General features: G+C 41.6%; 1 protein-coding gene across 1 annotated transcript in view; it reads right to left on the bottom strand.

Annotated features, from left to right (window-relative positions):
• The window catches only part of LOC311003567 (sodium channel protein type 3 subunit alpha-like), a gene marked incomplete at both ends in the record, with an annotated part of 242,843 nt that overhangs the window by 200,021 nt on the left and 26,045 nt on the right, over window positions 1-16,777 (bottom strand). Inside the window, 2 exons of the mRNA XM_083995335.1 lie at window positions 7,951-8,193; window positions 12,799-12,890. Coding sequence (XP_083851461.1) covers window positions 7,951-8,193; window positions 12,799-12,890 — 335 coding nt within the window. The remainder of the gene's footprint in view (window positions 1-7,950; window positions 8,194-12,798; window positions 12,891-16,777) is intronic.

Below are 16,777 nucleotides of genomic sequence, written 5' to 3'. Positions count from 1 at the left end.
CTAACCATGGGTCATTCAGTGAATGCAACATCTGAAGGTATACGTGATGATGACATCAGTTTTCTGTCAACGATCAACATGCTAACCCATGTGTTAGCCTACTATAGCTACCAAGGGAGCGTGCCTATGTTCCCACAGCCCTATGTTCCCTCAGCCCTATGTTCCCTCTGGACTCTCTCTACCTGTCTGGACTCTATCTATCTGGCCTGTCTAGCCTCTACCGGGTCTTTTTAAAAGGTAAAGGTAAAGGTAAAGCATATGCCAAAGCATATAACAATAAAAATAAATAGATGAATAAGTGAGTGAACCTCTCTCTCACACACACAAACACACACACGTGCCTCTCATCTCTCTTTACGCACGCAGGCAGCCACAGCGCATCACTGAAACAAGTGAAGCTAGCAGACACACAGCCAGATGCAGCAGCATACAGAAGACACTCACACATTCACACATCCAGACAGGACAAACCCACTCAGCTTTAATAAACTATAAACAATGCCACGGCTGGCAAAATACATTAAAAGAAGGCTTAACGTTACCTTTAGAAGAGTTGTATGCGGCGCTGTGGCCACTAAACCTAAGTTGGAACAACAGCGTCTTTCCACTGGGGGGGACATGTTCAGGTCCAGTCTCTCAAAGGCCACTAGGCTGAAGCAGCTGACACCCAGAACGATGATGTCATAACCCGACCGCTCTACCTGTACCGAGACACCGCTATGTAGCCTAGCAACAGTCTATGGACATAACTTAACAACAGCTGACTACTGTCGGCCCCTCGGACACTGCAGCTGAATCTCGCCAGTTAAATCAATATCGATCCTCATATTTACTCTGACACGACTCCCAGTCAACATTTAATCCACTTGTGATGTTTGGAGGAGTTTGAATCGTGCGGGGAAGCTTTCTGTCTTCTTCTCTGTTGTTGGTGTTTCTGTGTGGCAGCGCTACAGCGCCACAGCTCCACACAGGCCGAGAGGAGGTACTACAGCGTTTTCTACTGACAGCACCAGCCAGCTAATTCTCACCGTAGTGACTTAATAACATCGTTATAACGTTATCCACCGCTCCATTTATTGATTATCCACAGGTTTCATTGTACACAACTGCACATGGCCAGACGGCCATGGGTGTGAATTACAATCTGTCAAAATGATGGATGGTCTCAACATTTTTCTTTACCTCCACCTCTGGTCCAGGACGTAGCTACTCACAACTTTATGTTGTAGAGCTCACAGCTGGTGGTAATGAAAATCCACACTCACAGACAGACCTGTCCCAAAGGTTCAGGAATGGTCGGCTCAGAACGTGACTACATCACTCCCGTCAATCACGTGTGGCAGGAGGAAGCAAAATCGCGCTACACTTAGATGAAAAAATAAAAGCGAATTAAGATAGGTAGTAATTCCATACGATTAGAAAATAAGCCTAATCAGTAAATTGGTCTGGTTTCTGGCCCGGTTGGACAGGCAGTGGTATAGGTCAGGTGGCCAACCACACCATCAGACACCACCTTTACATTGTTGTGTTCATATTCACACTCTTATCAAATCCACTACTGAGATCTTTTTGAACTGAGACAGAGGGGCCAACTGAATAAGTGAATCTGTGAGTCACTATGCCTTCACAGGCTCGTCATTGATGATTTTCATAAAAATGTATTCTAACAAATTACATTTTAGTAGGCTAGCCCCAAACTTTGTCAGCCCACCTGGTAATGGTCTGTGTTTGCCAGGTAAAAACAAAGCCAAAACTGAAATAGTGGGGAGAACTGTCCTTTAACTCTGATTGAGTTGTCGTGACAGTCATTTTACACATCAACAGCAGAATGCTTTTGTTTTGTTTATTCATTGTGAGTTGTTCCCTCTGACCTGGGAGCTGGATCTCGGCATCTGAAGCATCTTTTCAGAGAAACACAGACCCTAAATGCTGTCTTGACATTTTCATCTGTTTGCCTTATGGGAACAACCATTCAGGATACTCATCTTTAATTCAACACATGATTCAGACCACACATATTTAACTCCAGCCATTACAACAGATTATCCTACATTCAAGTGGAAAATATAAAAGTGGGCAATGGGCATTATGTTCCTATCGTGCTTCACTTAATTTACTAAAAGAAACAAGTGAAGCTGCTGTGCTGAGAATAAACAGGTTTCACTTAAACAAAGCACTTCAACATTTCAAAGTCTATAAAGAAGATAAAGCCATCCTCTTCTGCTCCTTTATCATGGTCATGCATGTGCAAAGATTCCCCCTTGGACAAACAAAAGCAGGTTCTCTGAAGCTTCTGTGTGGTTTTTTTTTAGGGAGTGCAGCTTTTCATTTGTTATCCGGTGCATCTGGGAGCCAACAACAACTTCTGTAGTCTGACAAGCTTTTTGTTCACCAGCTCAAAGTAACCAGGAAGCAATGACATTAATGCAGAGGCACTTTCTCCCTGGACAAAGCAGACAGAAACAGTTGACTCAAGTCATTACAGGTCTGCGCCTCATTATTCAGGTGTGCCAGCGACCCCCGTCTGGGAAGATTTTACTGAGCAGAAAGTTGGAAAAATGGTCTCTACAGGATACAGAGACAGAGTGGGCTTAATTTCATCTCTTTTCAATTTCAAGAGCTGCAAATTACTCTGACAAGACTAAATACGCCTCTGTCCTCCCCTCTGTGCATTTTCATCTGCAAGGGATAAATTTACAGTAAAGTCTGCAGGTACGACAGAGACGGTAGAGAATTATGGGTCAGATGAAAAATAAATTTAGACACTGTTAATCTGCTCAGAGGTGAACAGGATATATAAATCAATTATTCATTTATTGTAAAAAAAAAAAAAAAAAAAAAAAAAAAAAAGTTTATATATCTTCCATCAAATGCTGTATTCTTAACACATATGAAGACCTAGTGTTGTAATTTGCTAACCTGTCTCAAGGTCAGGTGTCACATTCACACATATAATATATACATTTAAAGTTACCATCCCAAGCTGTGACACAGACATGAGCGCTGTGACTCTGATCGCAGGTTTGGTTTTCAGAGAGCCTCCACTCTCCCTAACAAGTTACAAGTAATTTATCTAACATCACAATTCATCCCAAGCCGTTTAAAGACTATAAAAAGGAAACATAAGGTAAATATCCTGCATAGTTCTTTTGCTCTGTGCTACTCCGATCAGAGCAGCGTTCCTAGCAACGGTCTATTTAACGGTTTTGATGATTCCTGATTGGACGGAGGCAGTGGGTGCTTACAGTATCAGTTGTTGTTTGTAAGTCCAGCTGCCTGGGATGGTAACTTGAATTAAGTTAAATATATGATACAGTATGTACGTGTAAAATAATTATACATGACAATGACAATTCATTACTGATTTGGACAGCCAGCCAGTGGTCAATGCTTGAAAGCTTAGCAGCGCTTGGTTTGCCAGACGGTGTTTGTGTGCTTAAAGCAGATATCAGCTTCACGGCCGTTTCGGCTAATGCTGCGTTCAAGGCAGGCTTTTGAAACCGTAAGTTACAGCTTCAAGTCACAACTACGACTTGGTAGCGTTCCAGGTAACCCGTAGCTCGTGTTTTTACCATCCTGTTGTCTGTGAAAGTTCCCTATAACGGCCACTCGTAACTTCCGACCCGTGAACTCGTACCAGATCGAACTGGTATGACTTCACAGGAAGGAAAAACACAAAGTACGAGTTTCTTTGAACGCACCATGAGTTAGCAGCCCCCGCCCTTGTCAGGCATCAATTGGTCCTCGTGCTACGTCACCACATTCACGCGCATCCCTTGGCTGCACACACAGCCCTTCATGCCGTTCTCTCTCCTCATTGGATAACACTTGTATCCCACAAGGAAAATTTTCTCCTCGGGTTACAGCAGAGCAGAGTGACGGAGAGACTCGTGTTTAGGCTGAAATACTTCATGTAAGTGATTGCTGACGGAAAATAGGACTATTTAGGACTTATATTAACAAAAACATTCCACTGATATCTGCTTTAATCTGAATAAACAGTGTGTTCATGGTGAACCAACATGTAACCCAGTGCAACAGTGTGTCTCATCCATGTGTTTTAGTGAACAGAAAGCTCTGTGGTTCACAGGAACCAGTCTGGACTTGTCAATAAGAAGGAATCAGAAGGATCTTTCTGGTCAGGTGTGAGAAAACAAATAAACATGATCTGATTGGATGGAAGATTAAATCTGTTGCTGCTTCCTGGTTAAAGGGATAGTTCAACATTTTGGCAAATTGGCCCATTGCCATAATCGCTATAGTCATAGCAGTAGGTTCGTTACCTTTAATTGTCGTTGCAAGCTATTTTTAGAACGGCGGAGCGGCAGGCTGCTCAGAGCTACGCTATGGAGGCTCATGGAATTTCTTGGTTTCCCTCATCAAACTCATCAAATACACAATCCAACAACTCCACAACGCTCTGGTGGACAAGTTGTGCCCTGCACATTCACCACGCTATGAGATAACGGAACGTTACGAAACGGAGCCGTTTTCGAGGTAAATACAGAGTCTGCTTGCTGAAAAACTGTCCCTGAACGCAACGCGCATCAGCGGTTTTGCATGAATTTCCCTCTAAAACAACTCCGTCTCGTAACGTTCCGTTATAGCGTGGTGATTGTGCAGCTCACAACTTGTCCACGACAGCATTTTTGAGTTGTTGGGTTGTGTATTTGATAAGTTTGATGAGGGAAACCAAGAAATTCCCTTAGCCTCCATAGCGTAGCCTTGAGCAGCCTGCTGCTATGCTCCACCGTTCTAAAAATAGCTTACACCGACAATTAAAGGTAACAAACCTACTGTTATGACTATAGCGATTATGGCAATGGGCCAATTTGCCAAAATGTTGAACTATCCCTTTAAAGCTGTTGTTGGAGACATCAGCTGTGTCTGCCCCTCACCAGAAGGGGAATGGATGGTACATGATGTCTGTTGATATTCATTAGTCATGCCCTCTAACATGGAGCAGTGGGGACACCAGCCACAGTCAGCTGGCTCCTACCATCCAGAACAAACACAGCATGAAGAGAAAATGTTTGGCCTTTCTCAGCAGGGAAGCTCTGGACTGGATTCCCATGCCTGGGGACTTTCTGGGTGCAGTTTGGATGCTCTCCCTGTGTGGCTTCTCCAGCTTCCTTCCACAGCCCAAGGCCATTTGCAATATGTGGACTGGAGACCCTAAATTGCTTGAAGGTGTGAACGTGAGTGTGTGTGCATTGTTGTCTCTATAACGTCAGCCCTGTGATTGACTGGCGACCTGTCCAGGGTGACCCCGCCCTCGCCCCGGAACAAGGCTCTAGCCCCCCTGCAACCTTGCACAGATAAGTGGTATAGACAGTGAATGGATGGAGCGCATCCACCATTGATCTCCCCCTGTGAAGGCTGTTTTAAGATCAGCCGAATGGGAAGAGCTTTCAATGCAGTAGCCAAGCTCTCAGGTTTCACAGCAGCTTTTAAAGGTCGATACGGAAGCCTGCAGGGGACATTTTTTTAATGTGATGGATGGCAAAGCAAACTGGAAATGAATAAATAGAAGGCACATTAGCAACGGGCAGTATGTCCAAACAAACCCCATTACTGTCAACTCAAAGTTGGCTTTATTTGAGGTGGGACGTAAGGCCTCTACTGCCCTTCACTGTCACATCTGGTCAGAGCAGGTCTCTGGGCTGCAGCAAAACATATGATTACTGTAATAATTACACATCTGTTTTTGGATAATGAGGAAGCCTGTTTATCCTGGGGAGGAAACTCTTCTCTTGTTGCAGGACAGAGTCAAGAGGAGTACTGTACCTGGAAAATATGACACGACTGTTTTTAAATCTTTGGCTTGCGCCTCTATAAATGAGTTAGTATGCAAAGTCAAATTAATTAAAAGGAGGTCTTAAATAAGATGGCAGCCATGTAAGGAAATACAAATAGATCTAGGACTTCTGGACATTTTTAAAGCAAACTGAAGACCTACCTTTTTAGCCTGGCTTTTAACTGATTCTTATTATTTTTATCGTTATATAACATTAAATTACATTTATTTTATTTTATTTATTTTATGTATTTATTATTATTCTATTTTTTATTCTATTTTAATTCATCCATTTTTATTCTATTTTATCCCATTACACCTGTCTATTTTACTTCATTTTATCTAGTGTCTTTCTCTTCTTCTCATTTTATCTATTTTACTTCATTTTATCTAGTGTTTTCCCCGTTGCAAATGATTGAGTAAAATCCAATGTTCTAAAACTACTGTGTGAATGCATATGTGTAATGTCCTGTATGTGTGTCTCCCAATATGTGTTCCTTGTTTTTATCATGTGAAGCACTTTGAGCTGCCATGGCCATGAAAAGTGCTATACAAATAAAGCTTGATTGATTGATTGATTGATTGATTGATTGATTGATTGATTGATTGATTGATTGATTGATTGATTGATTGATTGATTGATTGATTGATTGATTGATTGATTGATTGATTGATTGATTGAATCAAACAATAACTCTACAGATCTCTGCAGATGAACAGGGATACAAACAGATGTGTCGGACTAAAACACAAGCGAATAAATCAAAGTTCATGCATTGAAATCAAAATGCAGGAGATGATTCCAGGAGATGCAGTAAAACTGGGGCCGAAGCCGACAGTACATGACAGTGCAGTGACACCAACAGCTCAGTGTTTTAGTCACATGAGAGGAAAAGATGCGATGCAGCTCAGGTTTCATCTAACAGCAGCGTTAAGTGTTTCCTTAACCCTGACCTCCACCTGTGTGTCCATGCATGTGTGTGTGGGCTGTGTTTACTATGCTTATATATATATATATATATAGTGTGTGTGTGTGTGTGTGTGTGTGTGTGTGTGTGTGTGTGTGTGTGTGTGTGTGTGTGTGTGTGTGTGTGTGTGTCAACATATATTATGTTCCCAGGTCAGGATGCCTTATATGTCATATATATATATGTCAATTGGTGTATTTACCAAATAACCTCGCAAGACCTTTGCGTGCGTGCATGTGTGCATGTGTGCATGTGTGTGTGTGTGTGTGTGTGTGTGTGTGTGTGTGTGTGTGTGTGTGTGTGTGTGTGTGTGTGTGTGTCAGTATGTACTGTGAACTGCCTGTACATACAAACCCTAACAGTGTGTGTATACTGTGTGTATGTGTGTCTTTATTGATGTCGGTTGTAACCACAGTGCCAACATGACATCGTCCAGTCCATTTAGGAAACACCATCACTGCAGAATCACACACACACACACACACACACACACACACACACACACACACACACACACACACACACACACACTACTATTACTACTACTACTACTACTACTGCTGCTGCTGTCATTTTCTGAAGTTCTGGCCTGATGCTGAACAGGGAAGCTGGATCACACCAGGAAACCTCATCACTGTCAGACTCAGCAAAGATCTTGAGTGAGTACAAGAGGCATTTCTCAAAACAGATATTTAAAGATTTTCTCTAATGGAGTGCGTGAGTAGGAGAACACAAACAACCTCCCTCCCGCCTCCTGTTTTAATCTCTAAAATATATTCATAGAGCTGATCCAAAGTAGCCTGACTGACTGTCAGAACTTCCAGTATGAACCCCCGACTTCACTTCAGAACAGGGCCGTTGCAAGGAATTCTGGGCCCCCTGAAAGAATACTAAAGAGGGCCCCTGCCCCCTGACTTTTCTTCTCTTTTTTTATAGATTACGTATGTATTATCATTTCTTATTAGCCTACTTTGTTTTGATGCTAATGCAGCATTACTATGAGTATTAGTCAGGGTCTTATGCAGTATTATTCAGTCATACAAAGATTAGACTACTGGAGTTTTTTGTGGCCCTACTGGGTGCTGGGCCCCTAGAATTATCATCACCTTTCTCCCCTATACTGTGCAACAGCCCTGCTTCAGAAACAGTAAAAAGCCAAATAAGTGTTGAGAGTCTGATCCTCACCGTCGTCATTGATAAAGTCCTTCATGGAGGCCCAGGTCTTGTTGTTGCAGTAGAAGGAGGTGTTGGCCGGCAGGCTGCCGTTGACACAGTGCACTGTGCTGCGGACACACTTCTGACGCAGATTTCCCATGAAGAGCTGCAAGCCGATGAGGGCAAAGACGCTCAGGCAGAAGACGGTGAGGATCATCACATCAGCAAGCTTTTTGACAGACTGGATCAGAGCGCCGACGATGGTCTTCAGGCCTAAGGGACCACCGGGGATGCAGACAAGATTAGCATATGGAAAACCCACATCTACAGCAGTTTGAGAAAGGGCTGACTCTACTTAACCATAAAACTATGTTGTCTATTTTGTAAAAATCCAATTTTGAAACTGAACCCAGTCATCTGGTTTAAATAACATGTTTGTCTAAAGCAAGATAAAGGATCAGATGACTACCACCTGAACTCACATCATTATCCAAGCTTCCCACCAAATCCAAAATATTTCAATTGTAAATGGATTCATAGTGGCAGAGTTGTAAATAATCTGACTGGTGAAAATTTGTCAATAATAACCCTGAGGTTATGGAGTGAAACTAAAGGGTAGCCATCTTTATGCACAATAGAGTATATGTGATAAAAAAAAAATATTTAAAAAATGTACACCAAAAAAGTCAATACAATATAAATATAATATTGTTGTTGGAGGAAAAGCTTCACAGATTCGTAAAATTAAAATTTCACATTCATATTTCTTTTCCTTTCTTGTCAAATGTAGATGGAAAGCTTTCATCCAACAGCAGCTTTAAAACTGTTACAAAACCTACACAAAACAACACAACACAAAACAACACAACACAACACACACATGGTAAAAACAGGAAGAACACTCAAAGCAAATAGGGAACAGACATGTAGACGTCCAGATCTTACCACATCAAAGAAACAACCAGTTTCTTCTCAATCAGTTGAAAAGTTCATTAGAAACAGACACTAAAAATGGATCTTATTGTCTGATAGAGTCAGATTGTTCTGGTCAACACACAGCTGTCTGTAAACTAATGAATGGCTGCTATGACTATGTTTTGCCATGGCTGCAGTTACTTCACATGCTCTGTCACAGGTTGCTTCTAATATGTTACATATATGTATGTGACATTGTTATCACACAGCCACCACAATGGCGTCACTATGTTTTTGATCACATGTCAGTGGCGCTACATACTAACATGCAGAGTGGAGACATACAGAGGCCAGCCAATGGGAGCAGAGGAAGTACTTGCACATTTGAATTTTGAAATTTGTATCACTGTGGAGGAGAAAGCATTGTTATTTTAAAAGGGTGAACTCACCCATGACGCCAATGATAGATTGAATCTTTGACTAAGATGTTTTTAGATGAACATTAAACCAGACCTATGTACAGTGTGTCATAACTGGTTAGTCAAGTCTCTGTGTATTAGATTAGGGTTTGTCGCTGCACTTCCTGTTTTATTTTGAAAGCCTGTTTTACACTTGTGTTAGGTATCTTTACTCCCTGGTCTTTCCTGCACCTGTTCCCTGCCCTGTCTTTCAACTGTGCCCAATTGTCTCTCCGTCCCTCCTGTGTCCCTCTGTATCTTTTGCCAGATCTTCTAAATCAGCTGACTATTATTCCAGCATCCTTCCTGTGAGTTTTTTCCCCCTAGTGTGATTTGTGTCTTGTCTTCTCCCTGCCATTTTTTGGATATCTTTGTTCTGGTTTCCTCGTCATTGCCTGGTTTTAGACTGCGACAATGATGAGTAGACTTTGGATATCCCTGTTTGGAACCGTAGCCTACTATGAGTGAACATCAAAACGTTGAGAACTTTTAAGATGAGTCGTACATTCTTGGCTTCACTTCTTGTGTAAAACCAATGAGACAATGAGATTTCCTTCCCCTGCATATTAGCATTCAAGCAACTTCATTAAGCTGCTTCTCATTTTCTGAAATGGAGAATGTCTGCTGATGATTATTGGACCGTGTCCACCAAAGGTGCTTTTTACACTCACAGCATCTACTTTCTATAGCTACAGATCCTATGAAGTTACACATTCATAGCGTTCAGCGCCCTCAGCAGAAAAAATGCTCTTGGCGGTGACTGTTTTTTTGCTGCCGCGCTCTGAGCGCTACATGAAGAAATCTATTCCACTTTTACAACAGTGCAGCGCTCATCAATGTCACTTTTCTCACACCGACCAATCAAAATTCAAGAAGGGGCGGGACATACTGTTACCGACGACAACACAACCTGAGACATGGCTCGATTTAAAGGAATAGCTCAACATTTTGGCAAATTGGCCCATTGCCATAATCCCTATAGTTTTAGGAGTAGGTTAATTACCTTTAATTGTCGGTGCAAGCTATTTTTAGAACGGTGGAGCAGATCCACAAGCTGCTCAGAGCTACAACTCCAAAACGCCCTGGTGGACAAGTTGTGACCTGCACATTCACCACACTATGAGAAAATAACAGAATGTAGGTAAATGCAGAGACTGCTTGCTGAAAAACTGCCCCCGACAGGAATGCACATCAGCGGTTTTGCATGAATTTACCTCGAAAACTTTGTCTCATAACGTTCTGTTATCTCATAACGTGGTGAATGTGCAGGTCACAACTTGTCCACCAGAGCGTTTTGGAGTTGTTGGATTGTGTATTTGATGAGTTTGATGAGGGAAACCAAGAAATCCCATGAGCCTCCGTAGCGTAGCTCTGAGCAGCTCACGGCTCTGCTCTGCCGTTCTAAAAATAGCTTGCACCGACAATTAAAGGTAACAAACCTACTGCTATGACTATAGGGATTATGGCAATGAGCCAAGTTGACAAAATGTTGATCTACCCCTTTAAGGACTCATTTGTAAGCATATTTGGTGGACACAGCCCCACATCAGATGTAGCTAGCATTTATTCTGTTAGTAACTTGTTCAAAGATTAAATGTAGTTCAACAGCTTGTTTTGTAGCCTCCCATTTGATGGTTTCCACCAACACAAAGTTAGGCTGTCGTCCAATGATGTATTCCATCCTCTCATTCAAAACTTCATCATTAATTATAGCTTTTTAACATAAAGTGCGTTTCCAGTGCAGGAACTTCGGGGTTATTTTGCGGGGCCAGGGCCGTTGGCCGAAAGAAGTATGATAAATACATATAAGTAAGTAGTTGATCACACGATTGCGCAACGATCAAACAACAATTAAAAAAACACAGCTTTTTTTTGGGAAGGTGTCTATACTGTAGGAAAGAACAACAACAACAAGAGCAGTAAAAAATAAATAAAATGCTGCACAACGACTGCGTGATGATCGTAACTGTTGAGCATACTGAGTCCTATACTGCAGTGGAGACACGGCCACCGAGTGAGAGGACAGTTCCTGTAAAAGTTCCTACCCCTTCCCTTTACCAGGAACACCTGCAGTGGAAACGCTCCTTTAGTTGCTACAGTATATATCAGGACCCAGTTATTTTAATAATATCATAAACTGTGCCAGTCACAGAGGGTTAAAGCTGTTATTTCAGTTATGTTGAAAGCTAAACTATAAAAGATCCTGATTCAACCAGTTTTAGACATTACAAGATGCTAAAAGGGTTAGGGTTAGCCCTAACCCAAAAGTGGATTATGTTAAAAGTAAAGTTCATGAAACTTTTAAATTCAATTATAGGCTACATATACAATTAAAGTAGAAGTAAGCTGAATGTTTGTGTTAATATAAGTCTTAAATAGTTGTATCTTGGTCTGAAACACGGGTCTGTCAGTCACTCTGCTCTGCTGTAAGCCCAGGAGAAAACTTTCCTTGTATCCTACAACCTTTATCCAATGAGGAGAGAGAACGGCATAAAGGGGCGGTCCTCTCTGTGTGTGCAGCCAAGGGATGTGCCTGAATGTGGTGACGTAGGGACGAGGGCGGGGACTGCTAACTCCATCGGGGTCATTCCTATGTTACCACAGCCTTATGTTCCCACATTTCTAACTTTTGTTGTCACTGAAAATTAGGCCCTATGTTCCCACAGCCCTTTGGTCCCACCATTGATTGGGTTTAGGCAATAAAGAAAAGAGTTGGTTAAGTTTAGTAAAAAAAGACCCGGTAGAGGCTAGACAGGCCAGATAGATAGAGTCCAGATAGGTAGAGAGAGTCCAGTGGGAACATAGGGCTGTGGGAACATAGGCCCGCTCCCACTCCATCGGCTGACAGGAAGTTAGCCAAAACCACCGGATCGCTTACTTCTGCTTTTGAGGACCAGTTGTGTCACGGCCCTCGAAGGCTGCCACATTCTGAAGGCTCCTTCAATGGGGCCGGGAAATGTGACCTTCTTTTCCTGGGAGCAAAGCTCGAACATTTGAATCCCTTGTGTTTTAGTCTATCAACAACACAAAGAAGAGCCTGGGGACTTTTAAATCTAAGTATTGGGCTCATCAAGGTTGCTACAGTGGGTGACAGGAGCCATGCTAAGGACAGGAACAGGTCTCAGGTCTGGTTTCAGTCTATGATGCCAAGGCAGGACCTTTGTAGACTGGCAGCTTTTGTCTTCATTTTATATGGTAAACATAGGAATAACCAACATTTGATTAAGCATTTGGAGCCATTTCAATGTCGGAATTTTTTCATTTGTTTGATTGTTTTATGTAAAGTTGCTCTTTGCTACACCTCTGATGTCCACTCACAACCATTTTTCCAGGAAGACGTCAGTGTTTGTTTCTGCATACTACCTATGTGGCAGTGTAAATCTAAGTATTAGTGTTCAGTAGGTAGTATGCAGGATGAGATTCCAAACACAGCCACTGATTTAGTGGTTCCAGCAGCAGGCCAGGAGGGTGAGTCTGATGCTCTCCTCAGTGTTTGCTTCCTCACCTGGGATGACAGAGATGGTTTTGAGCGCTCGTAGCACCCTGAACGTCCTTAAGGCTGACACATTACCCAGGTCCACAAACTCAGTCACATATCTGCAACAAGCCAGGAGACAGAAGCACAAAAACAGACACACGCAGAAGGGTATGACCACACTGAACAACAACGAGCTGACACAGAGGGATAGAAAGATGGAGATACTATAGAGACAGAAAGAGAGATACAGTAGAGACAACAAGCGTAGACGTTCAAGCCAGAGACTTCGACTGTTTGAAGGGGAAATCAGACAATCAAAGCCTAACACATGTATATAAATCAGAGACAAGTTAAGTCAAAGATACTCAGATTGTGAAGCCTAAGTTTCTAACAATTTATACCTCTGCAATACAACTAATTTCCTTGATTTACTGACTAATAATCTGGGTGTTTGCAAAATACGTTTTGAGTTGGAATTGTAGCTAATGATAATTTCATTGGGTTCATTTTTATTAGTTTATTTGTTGTTATTTATGCTATATTTATTTATCATTTTAAATGTTTATATAAAAAAAACATGATTTTTAAGAACATTAATAAAACTAGTAGCAAATCATTGATGCTGGAATAAGGCTCCCTTCCTGCTCCTCAATATGCAAAATGTATCTGTCGTCTGGCTTTTCTTGGCCAATGACTTTTACTTAGTGTCTACAAATCGTCATCAAAAAAAATGAATTTCCATTTCCACAGTTAGTAGTGAAACGCACATTGGTTTGCTTTGGTTACTTCCCTGGTGTACACTGCAAATGTGTTTCATGTGCCAGTAACATTAGGAAACAGTGTTAGCCTCTTTGCTAATTGGACCACAAGTCTCATCAACAGTTATCCAACATTTTAGAACAACTTTTTAGTTTAGGAATCATTTAAAAATGTTTTAGAACACCTTATATTATTACCTTACATTTTAGGTGTTGTTGACTAAGGGGGTAATTGTTTTATTTTATTATTCACCCTGCATTTTGGGCATTAAACATACTATCCAAGTATCCTTTAGCAGTGATTTGTTTTTATCATTATATTTTCAACATTGTACCAGTTCCTCTGTAAATGTGAGGGTCTCAGGATGGATGTTGTTACGTTGTTATGATGGTGTGTAAAGCCCTTTGACACAAACTGGGTTATAAAAATAATCTTGTCTTGTCATGTAACTACATTTGCACTGTATGTTGCAACTACAAAGGCACTTCAGCCTGTGAATATTCTCATTTGTCCAGGTCATAGTTATCTCAAGGAAAAACTGGTCCAGATGGTTGGACCAGTCCCAGCCTGGTCAGATGAACATGAACTGATGAAGTCTCTTGGATGAGAGGTGAAACGTCTTCCTAGACAAATAACCAAGTCCAGCTGCTTTTGATTTAAATTTCCTTGAGGTTACCAAGGCACTTTAAAGATGTGACAGAGCATGTGCCTTTAGAACCTGGTTGGTTTTGTTCAACAGTTTATCATTTTATGTAACTCAGAAATTGATAAAACACCCAGAATATTAGCTGAATGGCCATTAAACTTGTGTCAGGGTTAATATATTTCCATAGTCAAGTCTTTGGCTTTGACGCATCTGACTTCACCATCTCTTTATTCAGACCAGGTGATTACACCTGCAAACGCCTGATTGGGCAGTGAGCAGACGGTGGGTTGGGGGCTGGCGCTGCAAGACATGGTAGACATGAGACGGACACGAAAGGACGTTCACGACGACGATACGATGACAAGGTTTGGTTTTTTTCCATTCCTTGTTGCCCCTGGTGGTGGTGGTGAGGCCTTACCTGGGATGACTGAGATAGTTTTCAGGGCTCTCAGCACTCTAAAGGTTCTCAGCGCCTGCAGGTTCCCTACTTTGATAAACTCTGTTAACAGTCTGTAGGGGGCAGTGTGGCGGTTGTCAACAAACAACAAAAGAAGACAAACATAACAGAGTTTGAAAATAGTGTGGTGATTTAAAAGCACAATCCTAGTTTGTAACAGCACCAACATTGAATCAAATGTCCAAAACTAAATGCTAAATGGGAACTTCACGTCTAAAGCCAGGAACACACCGGCCCGACAGTCGTCTGTTTGGTGTGTTCGTCTGCGTCGGAGGCTGTTGGGTCTCGTCGGGGCAGATTCAACATGTTCAGTTGGGGCTCGTCGGGCGTCAGGAGAAATGGAAATTAAAGATCAACAGTGAAAAGACTAAAGTTACAGTCTTTGGCCATAGAAAAGCTGACATCAGCAAATTTCAGTTTATCTGTAATGGAGAAAATTTAGAGATTGTCCATTGTTTTGAATATCTTGGAATCACTATGAATTATAAGGGCTCATTTAAAGCCACTATGGATAAGCTGGACACGAAAGCGCCCCGTGCTATGTATGCCCTCCTTTGTAAATGTAGAACATTTGATTTGCCTATAGATGTCACATTAGAGCTCTTTGACAAACTGGTTTCGCCGGTCATGTTATATGCGTGTGAGGTTTAGGGGTATGGAAAAATTGATTTGTTAGAAAAACTTGCACCTTAAATTTCTTAAATTTGTTTTAAAAGTAAAAAAACAACTTGTAACAATATGGTTTATGGAGAGCTGGGGAGGTACGCACTTTGTTGCAGTTAAAATGATGATTGTGGGTTGTCATATCTTTGGCTCTCTCAAAAGTGTATTAATTCTGACTGGCTGAAGCTAACTGTCGAACAGAGACTGAAAGATCAGTTCCTGCAGACATGGAGGAGTGAACTTGGTAGCATGACATTATGTGACATCTACATTGAGTTTAAACAAGAGTTTAAACTAGAAAAGTATTTATTGTGTTCAAACCAAAAGTATAGACAGACCATTTGCCACTTCAGAGTAAACAATAGAAGAATAGCAAAAGTTACTGGAAGGTATAAAGGACTCGATAGAAGCCGGAGGTTATGTGACCACCCTAGTATTATGTTTGTCGCCTACCTATGTTTAAACTAATTTTGCTATTACAGTCGGATAAAAGAAAAGTTATTTATAAGTTAGTTGCCTTCCTGAAGCGTGTCCTTCCTCTGTATAAGTGATAGTTTTTGTTTTGTTCTGTCAGAGATGTATGTACAAATATATACAGCCCCACTGCCTCTCGCTATGTCCGATTAATTGTATTGTTTAATGTTTGTGCTCCATCACTGTTTCCTTTCTCCCGACTGTGGCCGACGAGAGGCGACAGACTCGTCAGACCAAGGCCGTCGGCGTCGGGGCGCGTCGGGGCGGTGTGTTCCTGGCTTAAAACATCTATGAGGACATTTGAGGATGTGGACCTGATAGCAGCTGTAACACAATCAGGGAGTGTAACTTTTAAAAGATCTGGAAAGAAAAAAGATTAAGGAATCAAAGATAATCAATGGAATGCTGCAATTCTGTCTTAATTACCATTATTTCAAGTGTTAATATTGTAATGATAAATAGGCCTAATAACTATTGTTTGGCACATTTACTCATCAATCACCATGAAGCATCCAGACTAGAATCAGACCAGCAGCACAGCCAGCACTATACCTGCACTTTAGCCTGATTGTATCAGCTGATCAATAATCAGTGCAGCACAGATACAATCATGTAGAGGAAGAAGGTAAGAATTGTTGGGGAGCTGTAAAAGAGCTGATGTCTCCGTTACATAGAGTTTGCTCAACATATGCAACTGATGAGTTTATTTTTCCACTGTGAACTGATTCACTACTGATTCTACATAGGAGTTTTGAATTTGCCACAATGCAGAAAAAGTGCCATATAACACCATGCCAACTCTGAATAAATACAAACAAATGAGGTTTTATACAAAACATAATCAGCATTCTCCTTTCTGGAACACTGGGGGTGTGTTGACTGAAGACACTGAAACCACACCTGGCATCGGGAACGCTACCACTTAACTTTATGCTAAACATAACTTCATCCAGCAGCCGTATCAGCAAACTACAGCTGCACATGATCAAGCCACCAGAGCCAGAGTC

The sequence above is a fragment of the Trachurus trachurus genome (genome assembly GCF_905171665.1).
Source record: "Trachurus trachurus genome assembly, chromosome: 20".
NCBI lineage: Eukaryota > Metazoa > Chordata > Actinopteri > Carangiformes > Carangidae > Trachurus > Trachurus trachurus.
The sequence above is the reverse complement of the archived record's forward strand: the minus strand, read 5'-3'. Positions and strand labels throughout refer to the sequence as shown.